Source organism: Mandrillus leucophaeus, unplaced genomic scaffold (assembly GCF_000951045.1).
Source record: "Mandrillus leucophaeus isolate KB7577 unplaced genomic scaffold, Mleu.le_1.0 Scaffold34, whole genome shotgun sequence".
NCBI classification, from domain to species: Eukaryota; Metazoa; Chordata; class Mammalia; order Primates; family Cercopithecidae; genus Mandrillus; species Mandrillus leucophaeus.
In genome coordinates, this window is record NW_012103587.1 from 1,281,535 (window position 1) to 1,301,627 (window position 20,093).

Here is a 20,093-nt window from a genome sequence, read left to right on the forward strand (position 1 = left end):
GCCCAAACCCACAGAGCCCACTGAAGTTCCATGCTGGAAGTCTGAGGGCCATGTGGCTCTTCCCTGCTCGTCCTCATCCTCACCCCGAGTCACGGCCACACCTGGTCAAGGGTGAACACACGGCCCGACACCCCCTCATTTCACAGGACCCTGGGTGCTCCTGCTCCACCACGGGCCTCTGCTTCTCCATCTGAGAAGGGGCTCCAGAGAAGGGACAAGGAGGCAGCAACTCTCCTCACCGTTCATTCCCGGGCTGGAACTCGGACAGCAGGGAGGGCCTCCGCCGCTGCGGCTGGATGATGGAGCCAGGCGACAGGTGGGAGGCATAGTCGCGGGAGTGGTGCTGGTACTCCAGGAGCCCGACGTCCTGCATGAGGGGACAGAGGAGCAGTGAGCGCAGGCGGGCACGGGCATGGTGGGGCACAGCAGGCAAGGCCGTGGACTCCCTGCTTAGGCTCGCTCCTGCCCTAGGCAGATAAGCCCAAGTCCTGCAGGGAACTTCAGGGACCGTCTGGCCAGAGGCTACCCCTGGGGCCGAACGCCAAGGAGTAGAAGGAACACAGATGGTTGAACGGCCCTGGGCTGCGTCCTTCCCACGCAGCCTCCCACAGTCTCACGATCACGCCCACCTTCCAGGTGAGACCGTCAAGTCTAGGAGGGCTGATGGGGCTGTCTGAGGCCACAGGCTAGTACAGGCCTGGAACCATCCTGACCACGGTGTCTGTCTGCCAGCCATGTTGGCGCTGATTGCAGGAGGAGAGAGTAGAGGAAGCTGTCTTCACTTTTCTACCCTCCCACCCCATCCTACCCCTGCCAGGCAATGGGTCCCTCTGGCCTGAGGAGCTGCAGCTTGGAAATGCAGGCCTGGGAAGACAGGACTGAAGGTGCATATGGGGCAGCATTATTTGTAAAAACAGAAACTCATTTGCAGCAACAACTGGGAAAAGGCCCAACCTAGATGCCCAGCTCTTGGCAGGGTGGGTAAGTGATGCCCACGTGAGGGAACGAGGCTCGGGCCTCACTCGCCAGAGAAGGATGGATGGTGGCGAGTGACGGCGACAAACAGCCGATGGCCAGCGAGGCCCAAAGACCAGGTTTCAGAACGAAGCGCCCCCTGACCCGAAGCCTGCCCTGTAAAAGAGAAACTCCCGCAGGTAAGGCTCGTATCACAGCCAGAAGGGTAAGCCTCAGGCAAACCCTCCTCCTTTAATAACACACCGCCGTCCATTTGACAAAGACTCTCCTTGCCCACACCAGAGTCAAGCTCCTCTAACCCATCCTCTCTCCACAGGGCCTCGACCTTGGCCTTGGCCTTGCGGGGCTCTGCCCAGCTGCAGGAATCCTGGTAAGTCAGTCTAGAGGAACCCCCCACCCTCAAGCGCTCCTCTTAGTAATTTTCCATCCACTGACCCCTCCCTCCGCCCTGCGGCTAGGCTATGAGGCCCCAGCTGTCTTGGCCGTACTTGGAGCTGAGCCCGGTCTCTCTCCCTTATTGTGACAGTCTGGACACTGACAGCACAATTGTCCTGTATAGTCTTCCTGCTTAACAAGTGTCCAAATACTTTTTTCTTTAACACATTATCCATTATCATAGGGGAGAAAACTCAATATCAACAAATTAAATGTATACCGATTGCCAAGTACACCCAGATTTGAGAAACATTAAACTGTGTTTAAAAAAAAAAAGACAGTAACAAGTCTCTCAAACTAAACAAGGCAGGCTTCACTTATGCACCAATCCCAATAGATTAGTTCTGCCTGCCTGGAACACTCAGTTATGCTGTTTGCGGTAATCAGTTAGTGATGTCTGACACAGGTGAGGCTTCAGAGAGTGGGATTGCAGGTGACTTCATTTCTTCTTGGCACCTTTCTTTAATTTTCCCGATTTTCCATAAAAATCTAGTCATTCTTTTGTTGTCTGGCTTTTTCAACAAGGCAGTTATTTTTGCAAAGAGAATCAGACACAATGCCAGGTAGATGTGTTGATAACGTATCTGTTGCAGACCCAACAAAATCAGCACGTAAGAGCCCAGGAGCCCAGAGGCCAGGAAGGATGAGCAAGTGGAATCCATGGGGACCCTGGCAGCCTCAGAAGCTGGAAAAGTTGGGGAAAGGACCTCCCTGGACAGTCCAACGCAGACACCAAAAGCTGCAAGGCCTCCAACAGAAGGTATGTCTTCGGCCCTGTTATTCGAACCCTCTGGGCCTCAGTTTCTCCTCTTTGAAATGGGTGCCCAGCCCAGATTAAAGGAGGCCGGCACCTCCTACACTCTTCTTCACCTCTCTGAGGGACTCCCCCAAGGCTGAGAGCAGCCTCCAGAAGGCAGAAAAGGCACGAGCCTCCTCCTGCATCCCGCAGTGTCTAGCACAAGACTCCGGGTGCTCTCAGTGGGAGGAGAAGGGAGAAGACGGGGCTGGAGGGAGGGAGTGGAGGAGGCCACTGGGCTGACGATGACGCAGCTGCCAAGCCAAGACCTTGCCACACACAGAGGTGTGAGAAGAAAGCAGCAGGCCTCGCAGTCTGCCAGGAGGATCCTCTCCGCCCAGCTCTCCCGCACCAAGGCCAAGTGGGCAGAGAGGCAGGGCAGATGGTCCAGTCCCTCGGAAGAGGGCCTCGGCCAGATAGTGCTCACAGCAGCCAACCATGGTGGAGGAGGCCCAAAGCGGGGGCTGGGGAGGCCTCTGCATGAACCCTTTGGCCTTAGTTTCCCAATTTAGTAGATCCTCCCAGGAGCATCTTGGGGGCCGTTTCTGCCCGAGATCTGTGGGCATTTTGTTACTGGACCCTAAACCCTGGGAGACACTCAGTCCACACTGGCCCCCACCATGAGGCTTGAAGCAGGTCACCAGGGTTGAGCCCAGGGACTCCCCCGACAAGAGTGCCTGGAGGTTCTAGGGGAAGGCAAGAATCGGGGAGGCCCCACCAGAGAAACTGACCCGAGGTGGGGCCCCAGGGGTCCCATGAGCTGGAATACACCCAGGCTGGAAACCACCTCGCCATGTCTCCGAGCAGGAGAGCTCCCTGCGTGACAACATTAATCATAAAAACAACAATAATACCCCACAGTAATAAATTGCCTGTGTGCACCTGCAGCTAAATGCTTGAAATATATTAATTTCATCCCTACAGCAGCCCTGTGAGGTGGATATTACAAGAAGCCCCACACAAAGATAAGAATACAGAGGCACAGAGAGGGTAAGTGGCTTGTCCACGCCACACAGCAAGAAGGGGGTACGTTCTGAGATGCAAGGCAAAGGCTGAGCTGGCTTTCTGAGGAGGGACAAGAGGGAACGGTCCCCAGGCTCTTAACCTGTCCCGGTAGGACAGCAGCAAATCTGACTTGGAGAGAGGGAGACTGACCCAGCTGCTCAGAAAGGGAGACAGGAAAATCCGTTCAGGTGATGCCCCCTGGCCTCGGAGGGCTTCTCCCTGACCATGGCACCTCTGAAGCTGGAAATCAGGGCCCCCAATAAATTACACCCTTAAAACTCCTGGGGAAGGTGAGAGGCCACCAGAAAGAGCTGTTCACCCAGGAGGGAATCCCAGCTGGTGCCTTCTTGGCTGGGTCCCAAGGGTGGGGAGGAGTGGCTGGGGACAAAGAGGAGAAAGGGGCTAGATTCGCGGGAAATGTTTGAGCATGGGCTGGGAAAAGTTCCTTTGCGGGAAAGGAGTGCCCCTCTCTGGCTCCTGGATAGGGCTCCTTACTCCAGAAGATGTCAAGGGAATGCCTGGGACTGCACACTGAAAGCAAAGGAAGAACTCAGCCCGTTCCTAGACCCTGAGTTCATGGGAAAGCAAAGGAAGAACTCAGCCCATTCCTAGACCCTGGCTGCATTCATGGGTCTCTCCCGGAATGATGGCGGCTGCAGTCAAGAGAGCTCCCAACTCAGGACCTTTGCACATGCTGTTCCTGCTACCCGGAACATTCCTCAGCCAGATTCCCACATGCCTGGCCCTCTCCCATCCTCCAGGTTCAGCTCCAAAAGCAGCTTCTCAGTGAGGCTCTTCCCCAACCCTCTACTTAAATGTGGGCTCCCCCAACCTCAGCCCTTCCCCTCGTCTCCTTCCCAACTTGCCATTCTCCACGAGGAGGTCAGCTCCCTGAGACAGGGATGCTTACCTGTTCTGTTCACAGCTGCACTGCAAGGGCTTGGAAGAGGATGGGCCCAAGACACCCGATAAGTATTTGCTGGATGGATGGATGGATGGATGGATGGATGGATGGATCTCCCAGCATGGGAGCTCTCAATGAATGAATGAACTAATGAATGAATGAATGAATGAATGAATGAATGAATGCATGAATCTCCCCCAGCATGGGAGCTCCCACCAACCTCTCTTTTGAGGGCCAAATCATCCCTCCACAGCCTCTTAAAAGTCATCACCAAGCAGCAGGAACTGAGCTGCAAGAGGGGCCATGAAGCTAATGGAGGACCCCCCCAGGGCACTCAGGACACTGCAAAGCTTTCCGCAGTCTAGCCTCTCCCAGTGACCCCCACGTGCCCACCTGTCCCAGCCTGGCCCAGGCAGTCTCCAGGGTCTGGGAGCCTTGGCCCAGGGCAGTACTACTCCACCAAAGGTCTGCAACATTGCCGACCGCAACAAGGTGGGCACAGAACATGACAGCATGCAGACCCTGGGGTCGGCGCAACCCTGGCATCCGAGGGCACAACCAACTCTGACCCTGCCGGACCGGGCCTGCATCTGTGCAATGGGACCCCGTATCGATTTGTGACAAACTGGAAACGAAACAGACCAGTCCTTCCTATAGGAGTCTGATAAGCGCTAATCTAGGCCAAGAGTCAGCACACTAGGGCGTAAGGCCAAGGCAGACCTGGCCAGCGGTGTCCAGTGTCACAGGCGCAGGCCACGCCCACTCCCTTACGCCCTGGCTGAGCTGCTTTCACACCGTACTGGCCGAGAAGGGCAGCTGCATGGCCTGCAAAGCCTGAAATATTTACAGAGAAGGTGTGCTCACCCCTGCCCTAGGGGCAAAGCCCAGAGTGTACCCTTGGGGCAAGACAGAAAAGGCTACTAAAGGCGATGTTGTAAGAATAGCATCGTCATCATTACATTACTGATTATATCAAATGTCTGCTTACTCTGTCTAGACCCTGTGCGAAGGGCTCTGTACCTATCAACTAACTGGATTTTCACAATCTTAAAACCATCCTTGCTCAACTGATGGGGAAACTGAGGCACGGGACGGTAAGGCCACTTGCCCCCGGTTTCACAGCTAGGACATCACTAGGGCAGGACGTGGCTCCAGAACCGGTGCTATGAACCAGTCTTCAATACTGCGGCATAGAGAGGTTAAGTAACTTGCCCAAGGCCACACAGCAGAAAAGGGTCACGGTGGCATTCAGACTCTGTGTCCCTGCTTTTAACTGCATTCGTTTAGCCCAAGGTCTGGAGGAGCTCAGGAGCGTTCAGGGTCCCAGAGGACCTGAAGAAGGTAGAGTGGAATTGGGCCACAGAAAGCCTGAAAGGAGGCCAGGAGAGGAGGATGCGTTGATCTCCGGGAAAACAAAAGCTGTGAGCGTTTTGTTACTGGACCCTCAACCCTGGAGACCCTAGCTTCCCGAGGACCCTCAGGGAGAGACATAGGGTCCTGCTAACTGTCACGGAGAGAAGCTGAGAAGCTGGAGCCCTGAGGATGGAGAGGACGGGGCACGGAGGGATGCGGCAGGTGGGAAGCGGGAGGGCAGGGATGATGCATATAGAAGCCTGGAGCATGGCTGAGGCTGAGTCAGGGAACCTGGGGGCTTTCCATGGTCTCAGGGTCCAGGCCTCTGTCTGCAAGCCCCCTCTAAGTGAAGCCTCCCATTTGCGCTGGGAATCACTCACCAGCAGCCCGCAGATGACGCCAGGGCAGAGCACGGGCAGAGGCAGCGGCTTACACGGCCCGCACCATTCCACCGCCGGCTCGGCATCCGGGGTCCTGTGGTTCCCCAGGGGGAAGAGGCCCTGCTTGGGTCTCCTGCCACCCTTCCAGGAGGAAAGAGATGACTAACCCGCGCTTGCTGCACACAGGCACTGCCACCGATGCGCAGACCCACCAGGACACCGGTACTGCAGGTGGGGAAACTGAGGCCGTTCCACATGGCTGTGAGCGGGCCAATGCCACTCAGCAAGCTGGACACGGAGAGGGATTCGAAGCCACACTGAGGTCTCACAGGCTCCAGGGAAGACCTGCCATCAAAGCAGCCCCGTGCCCAAAGCGCCAGGAAGAGGATGCTCCGGACAGGAGGGGCTGTCCCAGGAGGCAGGCCTGTCGGGAGTATGTGTGGGGGTGACCTGAATCTGGGAGGGTCACTGAGGCATCTCGTGGATCCCAGCACAATGGCCTCAGCTACTATACAAGGAACCAGGACAGCCAGGTTCCCGCCACTGACCGTCCCCTTCCCCGGGGGTCTGTCTTTCTGTGGCTTGATGAGGAGCCCGGGAAGAGGGTGGTATCTTTTGAAGTGGGTCTCGCCCGTTAAAAGGACAGGAAGGGTTTGGGGGCTGAGGGGCTGCCAGGGGGGAGCCTCCAGATCACAGCCCCTAGCTCACCTCCAACCCGCAGCAAGAAAGTGGCTCCACGCTGCAATATGCCCAGGGTAGCAGGGCCCTTCTGAGAGTGCCCAGAACCCTTCCTCCTGCCCTTCAAGAGACAAGCAGGGTTCCCTGGATGGGCAGCCCTACCATGAGGCAGGAGGGTCCGATGAGGGGCGGCTCCCCCAGGGAGGAGCACACACAGGTGCACCCTGCTGCCCCCACACAAGCACAGGAATGTTCTCACCTGTGGCTGCCAGGCTGGGCCCCGCTCACTCCCTGGCCTCTTGCCTGGAGCGGGTGGTGAGCGCTTGGCCCTGTTCACCCATACCCTGCGTCACTGACAGCCCAGCAGGAGAAGAATGGGAGGTGTCTAGGCTCAGCCAGTGACCCCGAGGGCCCTCTTGGGGCAAAGGGCAGGAGAAGTGGGAGGGCAGAGGCTACAGCAGCCTGAGGACTCCCCAAGGCTAGGAGCGGGGTGGGGGCTGAGTGGGAACCTCCACAGGACAGGACAAGAAACCAGAAGCCAGTGGCCCTGCCAGTGCCCCTCCCCTCGGGGCAGGCAGGTTCCCCTCTGGGCAGCAGCAGGAACAGCAACAAGACCAAGGAATGGCAGCGGCAAACGGACAGAGCGGGCTGGCCCTGAGCCAGGCGCCATCTTAAGAACATTCAACATATCCCCTTTACCCCTCATGAGAATCTAGGAGACGGGTACTCTGAGTACCCCCGCTTTATGGGTGACAAAACTGAGGTTCAGAAAGGTTACGCAACTCGTCCGGTTTCCTACCCTGTGAAATGTTTTCCCATTGACAAAACACAGAGCATGATAGTCGTACCACTCTGGGGTGATCGGGGGAAGGCACACAACCATATACACTCGGGGCTTTGAACATTTGACCTGTAGTAGGTGCTCAGCTAACAAGAGCTCTTCTTTTTGTTGGTGGTGGTGACAGATAAAGACCATGATGACAAAATATGAAATCGTTTCCTACCGGGAGTCTATTCCTTAGCCCTGGGCACACAGTAGGTGCTCAATAAATAAAGGCATGGGGGAGTGGGGGGACACAGAGGCTTGGCGCCCCGATGCTGTGGCAGCCTCCCCACTTAGGGCAATTGCAATCGCACCTGAGGCCTGTGATTGAACCTCTTGGGCCTCGGTCTCCTCATCTGCAAAGTGGGATGACAGCGCGAGCTGCTCTTTCACGGGGCCGCTGGGGAGAATGCAATGACTCTACACAGGGAAATGCCGTCCTAAGAGGGATCCACAATGCACCCACTGACGACAGCTGGCTCTGCAAAGCGTCCCAGGGGCCCAAACCTACAGGAGGCCACTGTGTCAGGGACTCCCCCAGGCAGGGCCAGTGAGCTCATATGCAAAACCTTCTCGCTTACTGATGGAAAAGTCCTCCCACACAGCTTCCTTTCTGGTTCTCACAAGAGGGGACCACACCAGACAGGCAGGACAGACACATGCACACACACGCACACATGTACCCCCACGGTGGCCGGCAGAGTCAGCTTCCATTCCAGCTGTGACCTCCAGGCCTCACATCCATCACTCAGCAGCCAGGAGGTCACAAGGGGGAGGTCCACAACTCTGAAAGCCGCTTGGCAAACACCCAGAGACATGGTATATAGCAGGTACCTCGTAAATGCCAACCAAGGCCCATTGTCCTAGCCACACCATGCAGTGAGAGAAGAGGCAGGAAATGGGGCCCCCGCTGGGAGGTGAGGCGGGGTGGGGTGCAGCTTAGAAGACCCGACCAGGGCACACACGTGGGCAGGCACCGAGGCCCACCTGCTTCCAGGACAGGCCATCTGCCCCGGCCACGGGGCGGGCTCCCCAAAGACACAGCCAGCACCCTGGACCCTCGTGTCAGGGAGGCAGAAACGCAACCTGTGCGGGGCCTCCTCATCTCAGAGCCTCGAGCCTCACCAAGGCGAATACACACGGGACGGGAGGACAGCAAGGAAGGGGAGCTGTGACCTATTAGGCCCCCTTGCCCCCCCAGAAGTCACCCCAATCCTACCCAATCCTACCCAATCCTGCGGCAGCAGGGGAGCAGAGGTGAGGCTGGGCTGCAGGACAGTGAACACAGCAGGAGCTCCACATTCACGTGCCAATCCCACTGCCAGTCAAGAGAGGGCAGAGCCCCAGCTCAGCCTGGCCCCAGCCTCCATCTTCCCAGCTTTAAAATGGGAGCAAAGAGATTTTACCAGATGTTCTAGAAAAGGCTTCAGACACCAGGAGTCTCTGTGGAGGCCTCCCCTCTGCCCTGGGAGGCTCAGAGCCATGCGAGCCTGGCTCCCAGGAGAAAGGAAGGGGTGAAGACTCAGTGGAATGGAAAAAGGGTCTCAAAGGTAGCCCCAGGCACACATACGTGCACCCCCTTACCGTGTGCGTCCGGGCGATCTGCACTGGGTAGGAAAGGCTGTGGGGCGGGTAGCGGGGTTCAGTGGCCCTCCACGTCTGTGCCACAGGCTGTGTGGATCCCGACATGGTGGTGGGGGTCGGGGTGGCTCCCAGGCCCCGATAAGCTTTCTCTTAATCGCCACCAAGGATTAAAAGCCAGTCCTCGTCATCAGCTCACGGGCCACCCCGTCACTGGCACCTGTGAGAAAACAAGAAAGGAAAAACACGATCAGCCACGGGGCAGGCGGCTCCTCCGCACGTGCGTTCCCAAGTCGTTCCTGTGGTCCCATGAGGACATGCAGGCACCCAAGGGCCTGCCTGGATCCTCCTTCATCCACTGCCACACTCACCTGCTCTCCGGCAGCACCAGAAGACAGGCGTGGCGTTCAAGGTCCCTCCGAGCCATGCAAGCCACGCAAGGGACCAGAGGCCTCCTCCCCACCCAGGCCCTCACCACCACTCAGATGGCTCCCAGCCCCCCTCAGCCCACCCAACCTCACTCCACGGCCCCCCAGGTTTCTGAGTCACGGGGCAGAGTTCCCAGACAGCACCTGTCCCAGGAGGGGCAGCCAACAGGGACAGCACACACCGCTGAACCCGGCAGCAGGGGCCAGGGCCAGCTCGGGCGGGCCACAGGCCACAGCATGATCCGGGCAAGGCTGTGACCCTGTGCAGGAGGCTGATACCATGACATGGGGCAAGACTGATATGAGGTTAGCCAGACGCAAGCTGGGAGGTGGGATTAGGACACAGAGGGCTACGCCAGGAAGAGCCAAGGGCAGAATGACAGTCAGTCAGGTCCTGCAGCCTAGGGATAGGTACCCCAAACGGCTCCTGGGGCAGATACTGGCGCCTTCCATGGGAGAGGATCTGCTCATGGCCATGCCAGAGGAGTAACACGAGGCAGGCTGGCAGCTTCACAGATGGAAAAACAGCCCCACAGAGAAGACACGGCCCAGCCAGGGACCCACGGCGGCCCCTACTCCGAAGCTGCCTTTGCTAGGAAACCCCTAAGCCCCCCCGCCCCCAACAAGGCTTCTCCCCTTCCTCTGCCAGCCACAGCTCCACGCCACCTGCTGGGCTTACAACAGGGTCCCATCCCAGACCGAGGCCCCCTCCACACTCTCTCTGAACCAGCCCCTCAGAAAAGGTGTGTCCATTGGGTCCTGCCTCATGCAAATCCCTCTCTAGCACCCCCACAACTGCACACCCCCTGCCCCAGAGCTGAGGGAAATGCACCCTGGCACAGGGACCCAGCGCCTGGATGTGGGCCTCCACGGCGGAGGACTGAGGCTGCATTATACAAGGTTAGGGGTCAGGAGGGGAAACAGTATACCCAGCCCTGCAATTTCATCAGAACACCCCCTCCCCCGACCTGAAGAGGGTGACCGTCCTCCAAGCAGGCATGCCCTGGAGGCCTCATGTGGAGGGGCAATGGGAGGAAGGTTAAGGTCGGGGGCCCTGACTGCCTCCCAGGCCCCACCCCCTCTCTCATTAGTGTAGACTTGACCCTTCCTCCCTCCCCAGGCTCCAGGGATGGTCATGTGACCCGGTCGTGGCCAATCAGAGTCCTACACGCTCCTGGGCCAGCGACTGGCTCAGGGATGAGCCTGTGACTCAATAGGAGTCAATGAGAATCTGCCTTGAGACTTTTGATGCTGGAATCAGGAGAAAGCTGCTCTCTGCCGGGGATCTAAGCTGGGAATGAAAGCCTGGAGCTCTGGGGGCCACTATGCAGCAGGAGCCTGCCTGAGATCCACACCCACCCGCAGGAAGGCAGGGCAAAAGGGCAGGTTGTGTCCGATGGTGGCCGGAGGCAGGTCGAAGCCTGCTCACTTCCTTAGGGGAGCCAGGGTGCTCCTTCTGCGCGTTTTGTCTTTGGCAGCCCAAGCTGGGTTTCTGTCACGTGCCACCAAGAGTTTGGGCTCACACAGAGAAAGAAGGAGTCGCAGAGGAGGCGACCCTTCGACTGGCTGCTGTCCATCCTTCAAACACAGAAAAGCCAAGGAATTCCAGAGCCAAGACTGACACATCTACCACCACCTCAGTCCTGCCTGCGTGGGCTTTCCCAGCCCCGAGACAAGATGTACGGCGCAATTCCCGTGAACATGGGAACACGTCCCGCTCCACCATCGCTAAGCTGCGTGGCCTTGGGTAAGTCACTTGCCCTCTCTGAACCTCCAAACACGCAGTGTTCCCTAAACATCACATATTCATGTGCCACTTTTGCATAGGGACTTTGGTATAGAGATTACCCAGGCCGCAGCCATCTAGCCCCAGGCCTGTCACTTTCATTTAGTTAGGCATAATTTAAAGAGAAGCGTATTATCAGCATGGATATATGGAAACCAGTACTATGTGGAATAAATAGGAAGGCATCAGAATCACAAATGCAGTACTGAAGATGTCTGTGCATATTCCGACTGCCTAAGTTCTCCTGCGAGGACCCCAGGAAAGGCCAGGTGGCGGAGAGGAGGCACTCAGCAGCGCCCAGCACACAGTAAGTGCTCAGCAAACCAGAACTCCCAGTACTACTGTCACCAGGACTGTCAATGATACAGCTGCAGCCCAGTCACCAGTGACGCTATGATGGGGAGGCAAGGCACAGCTAGCCCTGCCCGGCCCCAAGAGCAATGAGACATCCTTTCTGCAGCCGGAAACAAGAGTCTGGCCCTGCGAGAGAGGACAGCTGTGGCCACCGAGACCCAGCCCTGTTCTAAAATTCTTTTTGCTAGAGCTCCGCTCAAAGTCTGCAGACCCTGCTCATCTCATGCAGCAAAGTAAACTCGATTCCCTTCTCTCTAGGTGTTAAACAGCTCCCGGTCTCCCGGAGGAGATGAGGCCATCACTTCTGCAGGGTGCTGTTCCCGAGGTCTGCCCCTCTTCCAAGGGCACCACGGGCCACTTCTAAATTGCGATTGGATTTTGAGTTGCACAAGGTGGCCGAGAGGTCTCATTTACTACAGCTTTTCTTTCCCCCTTTGCCCAGTGAGATGCTACCTGGGGGTGACAGGCCCCTGACACACACCACGGTGCACACGGGCACCAGAGACCAGGCAGGGTGACACCTTCCTAAAGCACCCCGCGGCTGGCTGGCTTTCTAGTACCTGGGATTTACATAGTGCCCGCCCCGGAGCATGGGGTTGGAACCTCGGCCCCTCACCTACCAAGGGATTCCCCCACCAGCACCCCCGCCCAGCGTCCTCACATGCCAGTGGGGCTGAACAGGGAATGACTCCAGTAACCTCGTGCCACCCTCACTCACCACGAGCTTAGGAAACCCAGTTTTCAACCCCTCCCGACCTGAGCCACGTTTCCTGCCAACTTGAAAAAAAACAAATGTTAGGGAAACGGTTTGGCGGTTCCTCAAAAATTTAAACATAGAATAACCATATGACCCACCAATTCCATTCCCAGGCATCCACCCAAAAGAACTGGAAACAGGGACTCAAACAAAACATGGTATGCACGTTCATGGCAACAGAATTCACAGTAGCCAAAAGGCAGACCCAGCAAAACTTCCAGTCCATCCGTACGATGGAGTATTACTCAGCCATGAAGAGGAACGAAGGACGACTGAGCGCTACACCATGCGTAACCAGAAAATGTTATGCTGAACCAAAGAGGCCAGACACAAAAGGCCATGTACTGCATGACTCCATGTATATGAAATGTCCAGAACAGGCACATCCACTGAGGCAGAAAGGAGACTGGTGGCTACCAGGAGGGCAGGGTGAGGCAGGAATGGGGCCTGTTAACGGGTACAGGATTTTATAGGGCAGTGATGCAAAAGTTTTGAAATTTGACAGAGGAGGCAGGTGCACAGCACTGCAAATAGGGAAAAAACTAAGCTTCGACTTTTCATCAGCAGGTTTGGAAGTGAATGCCAAAAAAAAACGATGACATCGTTTCCTCAAAGATGGGAGCAGGAGAGGATGAGGGAGCCTCTCCAGGGTCTCCAGGATCTGGTCCTGGCCAAAGGAGGTTCTGAGGATGGATCCGGGCGGAAGTGGGAATTCAGACACAAATGCCCCATGTCACCGCTGGGTCTGGCTGCGGTGGGGTCAGAAAGGGTGGGCGGCATTCATTTATTTACAGACACTCTGGGGTCTCTGCTGAGCCCCGGGCTAGCTCTGGGGACTTCATGTGAACCCGGCAGGATCCAGGCCCTGGAGGGTCTCAGGCCAGGGACTCTGCCCAGCCCTGGGGAGAGCCGGGGGATATGAGGAAGAAGAACTTCCAGAGGGTGAAGGAGAGGGGATGGAGAGCACTCCAGCAGGAGGCACCACTGAGCAAGAGCAGGGAGGTGAGCGCCAGCGGTGGAGGCTGAGCACAGGCCCAGGGGTGAGCACAGGCGCAGGGTGGGGGGTGAGCGCAGGCCCAGGGATGAGCCAGGGCCTGGGGGTGAGCACAGGTGCCATTTATGTTTGAGAAATTCATTGAGTGAATATGGGGGGAGGTGGGGACAGAGTCACTCAGGGCCCCATGGGCCCGGGTAAGGATGGATTTTGTTCTCAGGGCAGTGGGGAGCCACAGAAGGTGGTTGAGGGGGAGAGTAAAGGGTCAGAGTGTTTTACGAGCAGGCACTGCGGTGAGCAAGAGTGGATCAGGGAGACCTGGGAAGGCTCCAGCAAATGTCCAAGAGAGGGGACACTGGGGGATCAGGGCAACGGCGACAGAGAAGGGGAAATGGGCAGGTGAGTGAAAACTCAGGAGGGAGGCTGACTCTGCAGGTCGCGAATACAGCTTGCTGCAGGAGTCCTGCTCCACAGGCCCACTGTGAGGACCCTGTGCCTGTGGCATACTGAGAGGTGCCTGGGGAGCAGCAGGTGTTCAGCCATGCAGAGTCAGCAGGATCAGACCTCCGCGGAGAACAAGACGGTGCCTGGGTGAGGTTAAGGGACTTGCAGATATCAGGTGGCCGGGATACCCAACGGGGACACCAAGGGCCCAAGCAGGCCTCTGCACATCCAAGCCACCAAGCACAGCCCCAGGGCCCCTGCTGGCCCCTGAACCAGCTGGAGGAGGGCTGCAGATCCCACGCAGGCAGGCGGAGGGGCTCCCCATGCACAGCTGCAGGGGTCTGTCCCCGGGCCACGCCTGCCAGGAGGTAGCACACACAGAAGTGCCTCCTGCCCCCACTGCAGTGTGCCGGGCAGCACCAGGAGCCAAGTGGGCCACATTCCCTGTTCCCTGCCGCTGCGGGCTTTGGTAAGGTTTCCAAATCCACAGCAGAAAGCTTGGGCCGTGAGCTCTGAATGGCCATCAGCCTTGCTTCCTGCTGGACCCAGAGCCCCTTCCAGTGCCTGGCACACAGTAGGGTGCACACTGAGTGACTCTGCCCAGCGGAGGTGCATGCCAGCAACACAGTGATGCCAGAAACCACCACACCTGTGTCCTCTTCCCACCTGGCCGGGCAGGGGCACCTTTCCGGGAGGCCCTGGAAGCTTCCATAGGGCCTCCCGCCCCTGCATTCCTCTCCAGCTCCAGCAGGATGAGGCCGCACCGAGACACATTCCATAGATTTTCCGTGTCTTGGGCGGCCTGGTTCAGACCTGGGGAGGGTGGAATTACAGCCGCAGGGTGAGGGGGCAGGCGGGGGCTGGTGGAGGTGTGGGAGCTACGGGATGTGCCCTGAGCGCTCAGCCGCGGGCTGTGGGGAGGATGAAAGGCACGCGGGGCTCTCTGCGCCACACGTGCCTCACATTTTCTGGGAACTAATGGGCGCTGACATTGGAAGAACCTGTGGCAGGTGGGGGAGCCTCAGGATTAAAAACCAGCATGCCAGGCAGAGCGCCCACAGCACATGCACACACACACACGCGCGCGCGCGCACACACGCTCGACAGAACCCTCTGATACTCTGAGAAGCCCAACGCACAAAGCCCTCCTGGGGTGGGCGGAACCACGGCGGGAACACAGGCCGTTCCTCCACTGTCCCACCCTGGCCCCCGCGCCTCCACTGCCCCACCCTGGCCTGGCGAAGACAGGCAGGCCCCGGGGGCCCTGCAGCTCGGCCAGGTCGGCCTCGTCGGCCTCCCTCACCGCTCAGCAGGTATTTGCTCCACTCACTGCGGAATAAGCCCCTATTGTGTGGCAGCCATGGAGAGGCACGGCACCTGGCACACACCAGGCGTATTAGCTCCCTGGGCTGCACCGCCACAGGCTGCGTGGCTTCAAACAACAGAAATGAATTCTCTCACTGTTCTGGAGGCCTCAAGTGCAAATCCAGGTGTCACCAGGGCCCCACAGGGCCTCTGGAGGCTCTGGGGGAGGTCCTTCCTGCTTCCTTGCTCCTCCAGCTCTGGTGGTCCCCGGCAACCCCCGGTGTTCCCTGGCTTGTAGATGCGTCATGCCCATCTCTGCCTCTGTCTCCACGCGGCCTTTCTGCTGCATCTCCTGTCTCTGTGTCTCCCCTTCTTCTAAGGACACCAGTCATATTGGAGCTGGGGCCCTCCGTTATCCAGTTGTGACCTCATCTTAACTAATGAGATCTGCAAAGACCCTTTCCAAACAAGGCCGCACTCCTAGGTTCCAGGAGGACTATCCGTTAAGGGGGAACAGTACCTACTCCAGGAGGTGCTCCAGAAATCCTTGTTTTGTTCACTGCTGTATCCCCAGAGCCCAGCACACAGTAGGCATGTAATACATATTTACTAAACAAAACCACTGCAGCCAGCCCGGCCGGAGGAGAAGCCGGCCCGGGGGAACTCTGGGACAGCAGTTCTGGGATGTGCGCATGAGACGCTGCCGAGCGCCAGCTCCACGGGTCGGGCTGTGGACACCTTGCGTGTTTACTTTCTGGCATGCAGTAAACATTGGGGAACCGGCCAAGTATCTGATGGCCGCCTTCAGCAGGACTCCTGGCGCAGAACGGACGCTCGAGAATCCAGCTCTGGAGCGAGTCCTGAGATGCGGAAAGCCAGTGGGACGTGGCAAGGGTGCACCTCGCCCAGCCCGGTCCAGAGAGGACGCCACAGCCAAGGCAGAAGGGGGCGAAGAGAGAGCTCCTGCTGCCCGGCCTGGTGGCTTGCTCTGTCCACCACTATTTATTAAGCACCTACTGTGTGAAAGGTGCTGGGGATCCCAAATCCCCTGCCTTGTGAAGCTGCCATTCCAGCAGGCAAGACGGGAGTAAGAGAACGGCAGAAGGTGTTAGCACTATGGAGAAAAACAGAACCAAGAGGAGGCGGGCAGGGAATGGGGGTCCATTTTGAAAGTGGGCAGTCAGGGGTGCGTCACCAGAGGTGCCTTTTATGTAAAGGTGTGGGGGAGAGGAGGGAGTCCACACAGCAGGCACAGCAGGTGCAAAGGCCCGGAGGCAGGACCCAGTCTGCTGTGTGAGGACGGCAGGGAGGCCTGGATGGGGAGAGTGGGGTGAGCGAGGGCATGTGAGGTCACTCTTTCTAGCTATAGCCAGAAAGCTGGGGTGGTCACTCTGAGCGGGGTGGAAGGACACAGCTGTTGCACTTTAAGCAAGGCTGACGTGCGGTCTCCCACGGCAAGCCTGCCTCTGGCGTCTCTGTGTTCAAAGGACACTGTGGCAGCCCCTCTGTCGAGGAGCACTGGGCATAGGTAAAAGGGTCCCGTAACCCTGAGTGATTACAGTCACGATCGTCAGGGCCCTAGAGAAACAGGCCTCCGCCCATGCACAGCGGCAGGCCTGCAGGAATGAGGCCAGACTCCTTGGCCCTCACTTGGCAGAAAGGTCATTCCGCTCCCTTAGGAGGAGCCAGGTACCCAACCCCAGCCTGTCATTGGCTCTGCCGGAGGGGCTGAGGGTCAAATACTAAGAGTTCAACCCCAGGTGCCACCCACAAGGTTACAGTCTGCCCTCAAGCTGAGACCAGGCAAGCCAAACCCATCCCCAACTCTGGTTTCTGACCCATTCTCATCAATTAGAGAATTATTTCAGCATCTGTTATGTGCAAACACTGTACAAGCACAGCTACAGCAGTGACCAAGTCAGACAAAAGGCCTGCCAGCGAGGGCCCACGTCCAGTGACAGGTCTGTCCCAGCTGGTAGACTCCCCACCGAGGTGCTCAGCAGGGGGTGGCTGGATGGAGGGAGAGGATGGAAGAGGAATAGAGATAGGAGGATGGAGGAGAAAGGAGGAAAGGAGGGAGGAAAGGAGGATGGATGGATGAATGCATGCATGCATAGAGAAAGGAGGGAGGGAGGAAAGGAGGAAGGATGGATGGATGGATGGATGGATGGATGGATGGATGGATGGATGCATGGATGCATGGACAGATGGATGGATGGATGGATGGATGGACAGATGGATGGACGGATGGATGGACGAATAAACAGATGGATGAATAGATGGCTGGATAGATGGACGATGGATGGATGGACGGATGGATGGATGGACAGATGGAAGGACGGATGACTGGATGGATGGATGGATGGGACAGATGAATGGATGGATGGATGCATGGATGGATGGATGGATGGATGGATGGATGGATGGACGGATAGATGTATCAATGGATGCATGGATGGATGATGGATGGATGGATGGATGGATGATGGATGGATGATGGATGGATGATGGATGGATGGATGGATGGATGGATGCATGGATGGATGCATGGATGGATGATGGATGGATGGATGGATGGATGGATGGATGAATGGATGCATGGATGGATGATGGATGGATGGATGGATGGATGGATGGATGGATGGATGAATGGATGCATGGATGGATGGATGGATGGATGGATGATGGATGGATGGATGGACGGATAGATGGATGATGGATGGATGATGGATGGATGGATGGATGATGGATGGATGGATGGATGGATGAATGGATGCATGGATGGATGATGGATGGATGGATGGATGGATGGACGGATAGATGGATGATGGATGGATGATGGATGGATGGATGGATGATGGATGGATGGATGGATGAATGGATGCATGGATGGATGATGGATGGATGGATGGATGCATGGATGCATGGATGGATGCATGGATGGATGGATGCATGGATAGATGCATGGATGCATGGATGGATAGATGGATGCATGGATAGATGCATGGATGCATGGATGGATGCATGCATGTACAGACCGATCACCAGATGGAGATCAACTTAGCTGCTTCATTTTCCAGGGTTTTTCTGGTCTTACATTTCTAACCAAGCCCCAGGGCCAAGCATGCCTTCATCCTGCTAATATTCCCAGGCCCTCCCACGTGCCCAGCTCCGTGAGGGACACAGAAGGGCACTGCTGCCCTCAGGAACTCCCAAACCCACACAACTGCTCCCCAAGCCCCAGCCTGCTGAGTAAGAAAGACCCTAGGGAAAACTGCCTCCAGTCCCAAACCCAGACTCAGCATGGGAGGGTCTCAACTCCCCCGAGTTCCCCACCTGGCACCACTTCTTCCTTTTCAGCACAAACCAGCACATCTTCCCCTGAGTTGGGTTTGAGGAGACAGGCTGAGAGCACTCCAGTCTGGGAATCCTCCTCCCTGACCCTGGGTAGATGTACAGGCTAGAGATATGTGGGCCAGGCTACAGCCAGAAAGCTGGGTTGGCCGGAGCCTGGAATGTCTCGTCAGGTCCCAGACTTGCTCCCTCTGGGCAGTTTCCTGGGACTTGCTTCCTTACCCCAGGGTCAGCTCAGCTAAGCCCCAGAGACCAGCTCTTATAAAGAGGGAATTCACAGGAAATTTGGAATGTCTGGCTTCTAACGAGGGCTGCTCACACATTGCGGGTGGGAATGTCGGATGTGCAGTGCAGCCACTGTGGAAAACAGTCACTAGGTTAAACCCAGAATTACCCCATGACCCAGTGATGCCACTCCTAGCTACACACCCCCAAGGAACTGAAAACTGGTGACAAAACAAACAGAAAGGATTAGAATGCCCACAGCAGCACTATTTACATCAGCCAACGAGCAGAAACAACCCAAATGTCCACCTACTGACAAACAGATTAAACAAACGCAGGCTGTCCGTCAATGGACTCTGATTCAGCCAGGCAAAGGTAAGCGCTGACTCAGCGACAACACAGGTGAGCCCTGAAGACACGGCACAAAGGCAAAGAAGCCAGTCGAAACAGCCACGTACTGCATGATTCCATTTATTTCACAGGAGGGGCAGATTCCCAGGACAGAAGGAAGGCCCGTGGCCGCCAGGGGTTATGGGGAGGGAGAACGGGGGAGTGACGGTTTAACGGGTATGAGGTTTCCTTCTGGGAGGATGAAAGTGTTTTGGAATTAGACAGAGGTGGTGATTGCACAACCTTGTGAATGTCCTAAATGCCAACTAATTGTTCACTTTAGTATAGCTGAAATGGTATCTTTTGTATGTATTTTACCACAAAATCGTTTGACAGGGGAAACTGAGGTTCCAGCCATGGCCGGCTGGAAGTGGGCAGAGGCTATCTACACCAGATGGGCTCGTCTTTCCCTATTCGCCACATCCCCTCCTAGTCAGCTACCTTTGTTTATATGCCCTGCCTGGCTGGTGGGACTCAACAGGGCAGGTTCAGTCTGTCTTCTCCTGAGCCTTCAGCTCCCACCTCCACTGTCACCTCCTTGGAACCTTCTCCCAACCCCAAGGGGGCCCCCCTGGTGTCATGGCCCGATCCCCCTGCCGCTCCCATGGACCCGGTCCCCTGTCCCCAGCACCAGGCAGGTTTCCTCCTCGGCAGTTTTAGCCGCACCTGTAGGAGCAGGAGTCATGGAGGCTGTGGGCTGAGTCATGGCCCCTCAGTCACTGAAATGAGCAAGTGCTCTCTCAACCAAGCCACCTCTTGTGGAGACACTGCCATTCCAAAGGGCTTCCACACGCTGATCAATTTCAAATCCTAACTCCGCCACTTCCGAAGCTGTGTGACCTTGGGTGAGGTCCTGACCTCTCTGAGCTTCGCTTGGAAAGATTCACTGGACAAAAGAGCTACGAGAATCTCGGTGCAGTTCTTGGCCCACAGAAGAGCCCCCAGAAGGAGAACATGGCTGTTACTGCGGTCTGCTACGCCGGCCACTTGGGGGAAGGAGGGAGGTGATGGCGATGATGTTAACCAAGCCAGTCACCATGGCTATCCTCGCCTTGTCGACAGGAAAACTGAGTCTGGGAGGAGTCTGTGATTCTCAAGTGAGCTCAAATGCCCCAGCCCGTAACTC

General features: G+C 57.0%; 1 protein-coding gene across 1 annotated transcript in view; it reads right to left on the reverse strand.

Moving 5' to 3' along the window:
* The window catches only part of NCOR2 (nuclear receptor corepressor 2), a 210,424-nt gene that overhangs the window by 178,038 nt on the left and 12,293 nt on the right, over window positions 1-20,093 (reverse strand). The window contains exons 2-3 of the mRNA XM_011988891.1: window positions 8,934-9,150; window positions 240-367 (exon numbers count right to left, since the gene is read on the reverse strand). Coding sequence (XP_011844281.1) covers window positions 240-367; window positions 8,934-9,038 — 233 coding nt within the window. The 5' untranslated portion in view covers window positions 9,039-9,150. The remainder of the gene's footprint in view (window positions 1-239; window positions 368-8,933; window positions 9,151-20,093) is intronic.